This window comes from Salmo salar, chromosome ssa03 (genome assembly GCF_905237065.1).
Source record: "Salmo salar chromosome ssa03, Ssal_v3.1, whole genome shotgun sequence".
Classification (NCBI taxonomy): domain Eukaryota; kingdom Metazoa; phylum Chordata; class Actinopteri; order Salmoniformes; family Salmonidae; genus Salmo; species Salmo salar.
This window is the reverse complement of record NC_059444.1, coordinates 87,166,080-87,174,765: the sequence shown is the minus strand read 5'-3', so window position 1 is coordinate 87,174,765 and position 8,686 is coordinate 87,166,080. Positions and strand designations below refer to the sequence as shown.

At 44.1% G+C, this 8,686-nt stretch overlaps 1 protein-coding gene across 1 annotated transcript; it reads left to right on the top strand.

Annotated features, from left to right (window-relative positions):
- The first annotated feature begins 519 nt into the window (after positions 1–519).
- On the top strand, positions 520–8,276 carry LOC123741735 (uncharacterized). Its single transcript, XM_045715693.1, has 2 exons — positions 520–728; positions 5,865–8,276. Exon 2 carries the CDS (start codon positions 6,015–6,017, stop codon positions 7,113–7,115), a length of 1,101 nt encoding a protein of 366 aa, XP_045571649.1. The 5' UTR covers positions 520–728; positions 5,865–6,014; the 3' UTR covers positions 7,116–8,276.
- The last annotated feature ends 410 nt before the right edge of the window (positions 8,277–8,686 follow it).

Here is an 8,686-nt window from a genome sequence, read left to right as displayed (position 1 = left end):
GTTTCTGTGTTTCTGCTGTCAAGGGTGACATCACAGACTCTTTCATGACAGCTGTCTTGGTATATTAGGGGATATTTTCCCTGGTACTGAAGCCAGTGGGTGTACGTGTGGGTGTTGTAGTTTCTACAGCCAATGTGCGTGGGGGGGTTGTAGTTTCTCTTCTCCTTTTCATTGCAGACAACAAGTCTGAGCTTAGCTTCAGCATGCCCCTCTGTGCTGTACTACTGTATAGGTCTGTTTCATGAGCATGTTACTACCTGTTTCCCTGTTGGATGTCCTACAATACCCCACCTGCATAGCTCCATTGACCTATGCACCTAGACAGAAGATCTGTGTTCACTTTATTCTAATCTTGTGGGTTTCCATGGTGAAAAGAATGAATGAAAGGAGTGTAAGTGGAGTTGTGACGTCAGGGTGACATCAACTGGGTCGCCTGATCGAATCACAGACGGCGCTGTGCCACACCTTGTTCCAGGAATGACCCCTGTTACAGAAAGACACACTGGGCGCCTGTTACAATGGGAACGTTTCTGGGGAATGCTGCTGTTAGGCTATTCGTTGTCTGTCCTAGTAAAGGTGCACAGGAAACAGAGCGCTGTGTGTGTTTCTGTCACGTGGCAGTGTTACACCCCTGTTTACTGTAAACCCCTTGGAGAAGGTCCGCGTGTGTGCGCATGTGTGTGTGCACGCCTGTGTTTCTTGACAGTGGGACACGTGCAAGTGGCAAAGTAAGTAAGTCTTTGAATGTCAGACCATTGAAACAGTCTTATGCCTCTCTTACTGTAAACACCTTGAAGAAGGATGTGTGAGTGTGTGTGTGTTTTTGTGTTTGTGTCCGTGTGTGTGCGCACACGTATGTTGCTTGCCAATGAGGCACGTGGTCCTTGTGTCTTTGAATGTTAGTACCAGACCTGGGTTCAAATACTATTTGAAATAATTGAAAACACTTTATCTGTGCTTGATTGAGCTTTTCTGGCCCAATGGAACCAATAGAATAGTAAAAAAAATGCTAAACATATAGCACTGTAGGTAGGCATAAACAAACTCTAAATGTATTTGAAAACTTTGAACCAGATCTGGCCAGTACCATTGAATAACCATGGCATGTTTGTCTCAAAGAGCTTAATGTGGGAAACCCAGAACTAAAGTTTTGTGTAATTGTGTCAGAAGTTGGATAATATTCTGAAGAAGATGCAGGAGAAAAGATACTAACCAGACTAACAAAGTCTCAACTCCCCTAAACGGAAACTCCCCTTTTCAGAAACCTTCCACTTCAAATCATTGCTTGAAATCCTTTAAGCACCACCTTCACCCAATCCTGACATGTCCAAGTAACCAGTGACGGAAAACCAAAGCGCTGGAACTACTGTTAGCCAGCCTGCCAGCTTAGTGGAGTCTGCCACTAGCACAGTCAGTGTAGTCAGCTCAGCTATCCCCATTGAGACCGTGTCTGTGCCTCAACCTAGGTTGGGCAAAATTAAACATGGCGGTGTTCGCTTTAGCAATCTCACTAGAATAAAGACCTCCTCCATTCCTGTCATTATTGAAAGAGATCGTGTTACCTCACATCTCAAAATAGGGCTACTTAATGTTAGATCCCTCACTTCAAAGGCAGTTATAGTCAATGAACTAATCACTGATCATAATCTTGATGTGATTGGCCTGACTGAAACATTGCTTAAGGCTGATGAATTTACTGTGTTAAATGAGGCCTCACCTCCTGGTTACACTAATGACCTTATCCCCCGTGCATCCCGCAAAGGCGGAGGTGTTGCTAACGTTTACGATAGCAAATTTCAATTTACAAAAAAAACAAAAGAAAACGTTTTCGTCTTTTGAGCTTCTAGTCATGAAATTTATGCAGCCTACTCAATCACTTTTTATAGCTACTGTTTACAGGCCTCCTGGGCCATATACAGCGTTCCTCACTGAGTTCCCTGAATTCCTATCGGACATTGTAGTCATAGCAGATAATATTCAAATTTTTGTTGACTTTAATATTCACATGGAAAAGTCCACAGACTCACTCCAAAAGGCTTTCGGAGCCATCATCGACTCAGTGGGTTTTGTCCAACATGTCTCTGGACCTACTCACTGCCACAGTCATACTCTGGACCTAGTTTTGTCCCATAGAATAAATGTTGTGGATCTTAATGTTTTTCCTCATAATCCTGGACTATCGGAACACCATTTTATTACGTTTGCAATCGCAACAAATAATCTTCTCAGACCCCAACCAAGGAGCATCAAAAGTCGTGGTATAAATTCTCAGACAACCCAAAGATTCCTTGATGCCTTTCCAGACTCCCTCTGCCTACCCAAGGATGCCAGAGGACAAAAATCAGTTAACCACATAACTGAGGAACTCAATTTAACCTTGCGCAATACCCTAGATGCAGTTGCACCCCTAAAAACTAAAAACATTTGTCATAAGAAACTAGCTCTCTGGTATACAGAAAATACACGAGCTCTGAAGCAAGCTTCCAGAAAATCGGAACGGAAATGGCACCACACCAAACCGGAGGTCTTCTGACTAGCTTGGAAAGACAGTACCGTGCAGTATCGAAGAGCCCTCACTGCTGCTCGATCATCCTATTTTTCCAACTTAATTGAGGAAAATAAGAACAATCGAAAATGTCTTTTTGATACTGTCGCATAGCTAACTAAAAAGCAGCATTCCCCAAGAGAGGATTCCTTTCACTTCAGCAGTAATAAATTCATGAACTTCTTTGAAGAAAAGATCATGATCATTAGAAAGCAAATTACGGACTCCTCTTTAAATCTGCGTATTCCTCCAAAGCTCTGTTGTCCTGAGTCTGCACAACTCTGCCAGGACCTAGGATCAAGGGAGACACTAAAGTGTTTTAGTACTATATCTCTTGACACAATATTGAAAATAATCATGGCCTCTAAACCTTCAAGCTGCATACTGGACCCTATTCCAACTAAACTACTGAAAGAGCTGCTTCCTGTGCTTGGCCCTCCTATGTTGAACATAATAAACGGCTCTCCATCCACCGGACGTGTACCAAACTCACTAAAAGTGGCAGTAATAAAGCCTCTCTTGAAAAAGCCAAACCTTGACCCAGAAAATGTAAAAAACTATCAGCCTATATCGAATCTTCCATTCCTCTCAAAAAAAATGGAAAAAGCTATTGCGCAGCAACTCACTGCCTTCCTGAAGACAAACAATGTATACGAAACGCTTCAGTCTGGTTTTAGACCCCATCATAGCACTGAGACTGCACTTGTGAAGGTGGTAAATTACCTTTTAATGGTGTCAGACCGAGGCTCTGCATCTGTCCTCGTGCTCCTAGACCTTAGTGCTGATTTTGATGCCATCGATCACCACATTCTTTTGGAGAGATTGGAAACCCAAATTGGTCTACACGGACAAGTTCTAGCCTGGTTTAGATCTTATCTGTCGGAAAGATATGTTTGTCTCTGTGAATGGTTTGTCCTCTGACAAATCAACTGTAAATGTTGGTGTTCCTCAAGGTTCCGTTTTAGGACCACTGTTGTTTTCACTATATATTTTACCTCTTGCGGATGTTATTCGAAAACATAATGTTAAATTTCACTGCTATGCGAATGACACACAGCTGTACATTTCAATGAAACATGGTGAAGCCCCAAAATTGCCCTCGCTAGAATCCTGTGTTTCAGACATAAGGAAGTGGATGGCTGCAAACATTCTACTTTTAAACTCAGACAAAGCAGAGATGCTTATTCTAGGTCCCAAGACACAAAGAGATCTTCTGTTGAATCTAACTATTCATCTTGATGGTTGTACAGTTGTCTCAAATAAAACTGTGAAGGACCTCGGCGTTACTCTGGACCCTGATCTCTCTTTTGAAGAACATATCAAGACTGTTTCAAGGACAGCTTTTTTCCATCTACGTAACATTGCAAAAATCAGAAACTTTCTGTCCAAAACTGATGCAGAAAAATTAATACATGCTTTTGTTTCTTCTAGGTTGGACTACTGCAATGCTCTACTTTCTGGCTACCCGGATAAAGCACTAAATAAACTTCAGTTAGTGCTAAATACGGCTGCTAGAATCCTGACTAGAACCAAAAAATGATCATATTACTCCAGTGCTAGCCTCCCTACACTGGCTTCCTGTTAAGTCAAGGGCTGATTTCAAGGTTTTACTGCTAACCTACAAAGCATTACATGGGCTTGCTCCTACCTATCTTTCCGATTTGGTCCTGCCGTACATACCTACACGTACGCTAGGGTCACAAGACACAGGTCTCCTAATTGTCCCTAGAATTTCTAAGCAAACAGCTGGAGGCAGGGCTTCCTCCTATAGAGCTCCATTTTTATGGAATGGTCTGCCTACCCATGTGAGAGGCGCAGACTCGGTCTCAACCTTAAAGTCTTTACTGAAGACTCATCTCTTCAGTAGGTCCTATGATTAAATGTAGTCTGGCCCAGGAGTCTGAAGGTGAACGGAAAGGCTCTGGAGCAACGAACCGCCCTTGCTGTCTCTGCCTGGCCGCTTCCCCTCTCTCCACTGGGATTCTTTTCCTCTATCCCTATTACAGGGGCTGAGTCACTGGCTTACTGGTGCTCTTTCATGCCGTCCCTAGGAGGGGTGCGTCACTTGAGTGGGTTGAGTCACTGACGTGGTCCTCCTGTCTGGGTTGGCGCCCCCTCTTGGGTTGTGCCGTGGCGGAGATCTTTGTGGGCTATACTCGGCCTTGTCTCAGGATGGTAAATTGGTGGTTGAAGATATCCCTCTAGTGGTGTGCAGGCTGTGCTTTGTCAAAGTGGGTGGGTTTATATCCTGCCTGTTTGGCCCTGTCCGGGGGTTTCATCGGATGGGGCAACAGTGTCTCCTGACCCCTCCTGTCTCAGCCTCCAGTATTTATGCTGCAGTAGTTTATGTGTCGGGGGGCTAGGGTGAGTCTGTTATATCTGGAGTATTTATCCTGTCTTATCCGGTGTCCTGTGTGAATTTAAGTATGCTCTCTTTAATTTTCTCTATCTCTCTTTCTTTCTCTCTCTCGGAGGATCTTAGCCCTATAGGACCATGCCTCAGGACTACCTGGCATGATGACTCCTTGCTGTCCTCAGTCCACCTGGCCGTGCTGCTGCTCCAGTTTCAACTGTTCTGCCTGTGGCTATGGAACCCTGACCTGTTCACCAGACGTGCTACCTGTCCCAGACCTGCTGTTTTCAACTCTCTAGAGACAGCAGGAGCGGTAGAGATACTCTCAATGATCGGCTATGAAAAGCCAACTGACATTTACTCTTGAGGTGCTGACTTGGTGCACCCTCGACAACTACTGTGATTATTATTATTTGACCCTGCTGGTCATTTATGAACATTTTAACATCTTGGCCATGTTCTGTTATAATCTCCACCCGGCACAGCCAGAAGAGGACTGGTCCCCCCTCATAGCCTGGTTCCTCTCTAGGTTTCTTCCTAGGTTTTGGCCTTTCTCGGGAGTTTTTCCTAGCCACCGTGCTTCTACACCTGCATTGCTTGCTGTTTGGGGTTTTAGGCTGGGTTTCTGTACAGCACTTTGAGGTATCAGCTGATGCAAAAAGTGCTATATAAATACATTTGATTTGATTTGATCCCGCAGTCTTATGACAGATGTTACAACAGGGGTCTCCAACCTTTTCTAGCAGGGGGGGGGGGTACTGTCGCGCCTGCTCCCACTCCCTCCCTGGCTCTCGAGGGTGCCAGGCTCCCCTTCTTTACACGCACCTGTCACCATCATTACACACAGCAGCGCTAATTGGATTCACCAGGACTCCTTCACGTTGTTGATTACCTCCTGTATATCTCTCTGTTCCTTGTTGGTGTTCCCTGTGTCCACATTAATTGTTGTTATGTGTTCCTGTCCAGATGCTGTTCCGGTTCATGCACGTCAGCTATTAAACCTTCACTCCCTATAGCTAATTCTCATCCTCTGCATCGATCCTTACATGGCGAGATACCATGGGGCTATATGGTTGACTGACACAGCAGGCCCATTGCTGTGTCTGTGATGTTACCATGGGGCTACATGGAGGACTGATACAGCAGGCCCATTGCTGTGTCTGTGGTGTTACCATGGGGCTACATGGAGGACTGATACAGCAGGCCCATTGCTGTGTCTGTGGTGTTACCATGGGGCTACATGGAGGACTAATACAGCAGGCCCATTGCTGTGTCTGTGGTGTTACCACGGGGCTACATGGAGGACTGATACAGCAGGCCCATTGCTGTGTCTGTGGTGTTACCATGGGGCTACATGGAGGACTGATACAGCAGGCCCATTGCTGTGTCTGTGGTGTTACCATGGGGCTACATGGAGGACTGATACAGCAGGCCCATTGCTGTGTCTGTGGTGTTACCATGGGGCTACATGGAGGACTGATACAGCAGGCCCATTGCTGTGTCTGTGGTGTTACCATGGGGCTACATGGAGGACTGATACAGCAGGCCCATTGCTGTGTCTGTGGTGTTACCATGGGGCTACATGGAGGACTGATACAGCAGGCCCATTGCTGTGTCTGTGGTGTTACCATGGGGCTACATGGAGGACTGATACAGCAGACCCATTGCTGTGTCTGTGGTGTTACCATTGGGCTACATGGAGGACTGATACAGCAGGCCCATTGCTGTGTCTGTGGTGTTACCATGGGGCTACATGGAGGACTGATACAGCAGACCCATTGCTGTGTCTGTGGTGTTACCATGGGGCTACATGGAGGACTGATACAGCAGACCCATTGCTGTGTCTGTGGTGTTACCATGGGGCTACATGGAGGACTGATACAGCAGACCCATTGCTGTGTCTGTGGTGTTACCATGGGGCTACATGGAGGACTGATACAGCAGATCCATTGCTGTGTCTGTGGTGTTACCATGGGGCTACATGGAGGACTGATACAGCAGATCCATTGCCGTGTCTGTGGTGTTACCATTGGGCTACATGGAGGACTGATACAGCAGGCCCATTGCTGTGTCTGTGGTGTTACCATGGGGCTACATGGAGGACTGATACAGCAGGCCCATTGCTGTGTCTGTCGTTTTAAGGTTGCACATTTTGCAAGCGTTACACCACACATACACAGAGACCACATACACTGGAATGTTTCAGGAACTTTTTGAACACGTCAACTGAGTGTGGAGACCTGGGGTTGAACGCCAGAGTCAGCCAAAGTACAGCGCCCTGAAGAGGATTTAGAGGTTAAGTGTCTTTCTCAAGTGCACATTGACCAGACATTTAGATACAGAACCTGCTGCTGGCCTGCCTCTAACTGCCTTCCTTAGGATTGTGTCTGTTCCTCAGTATTCTGTGGGTCCTCTGGTTTCATATTGAGATGTTTTCCTGGAACAGCCCTGGTGGTGAAAACCACTCATGTTCTGAATACAAAGCCATAGTGGACATTTTGTATTTCTCTCCCTGAGTTTCTGAAGTTCTTCCCCTTTAGGAAATGTTTAAATGTATTAGAAAGGATCTGCAGTGCCAGGTCCTCCTCTCTGCCACTATTATCCCTATCACGGTAAAAAGAGTGATACATGTACTGCTAAAATGTTGTTGTCTTTTTTAACTTACAGCCAAATGCTCTCTCTGGAATCTCTGTAAAACAAAACTAATCATGATATATTGTTAGAATAATTTATATGTGTTAGAATAATGACTAAATTGTTCCACTCTGTTATTATAGAATAGGGTGATATGTTTAAGAATAATGGGAAGATAAAATCAGGATATGGGGAGATCGGTTAGCATTGTAAAACTTTGAGGTTATATTCCTTAGTAGGGATGTAAACTGATTGAAGTTGTATATTAGGTCAAATAAAAACATTGGAAAGGTTTCAAACCAAGAGGGTCATAAAGGGGGAGGGGAGGTGAAAGCCCTGAAGAATGTGGCAAGTTTTATGGTTCTTTGTGGTGAGTGGAAAAGTACTGGTTGTTTGAGAAGGGAGTGGTCTAAAGATAGGAAAATGTGTGTATTATAAAAGGACTGAGTCCTAATTTTTGACTTTAGAACGTTCTCTGAATAAATTGTACAGACCTTTTGCAGAAAGCTGAGTCCTTGCCTAATTATTCTTAACCCAGTGTCTTACAAACCTTGGGGATTGGTCAAGGCTTACTGATTGTTAATTTTTATCATTGGGATTGGAAAATTCCCATAACATATATGCATGTCATTTTTCATTGAAGTGATAAATATATGATAGATGCACTATTGTAAAGTGGTTGTTCCACTGGATATCATAAGGTGAATGCACCAATTTGTAAGTCGCTCTGGATAAGAGCGTCTGCTAAATGACTTAAATGTAATGTAAATGTAATGTAAATAAATAACTGTGTTGGATCAATGTTTGTAAGTCTCCTGTGAAATGTTGTTAAATGCTAACTGAGGTGCATGAAGTTATTTTGCAAGGCTATGTATTCAGTTTGAGTTGATTTATTCTTGCTCACAGATAAAACTAAAGAAATGCAGAATTTACACAACTAATAATTGCAAAACACTCATTTAAAAACATAACACATAATACGTGACATAAATAGAATATTGAACAATTGAAAACACTACAGGACATTTTTCGTGATGAGAGTCCCAAAGTGATCATGTGAAATCTTAGTACTTTTCTGATGTTTCTTAGTTTTCTGTGCCTGTGGTATTTTGCTAAATGTCGACTGCTAAGCATGAGGTTGTCTTAAACCAAAC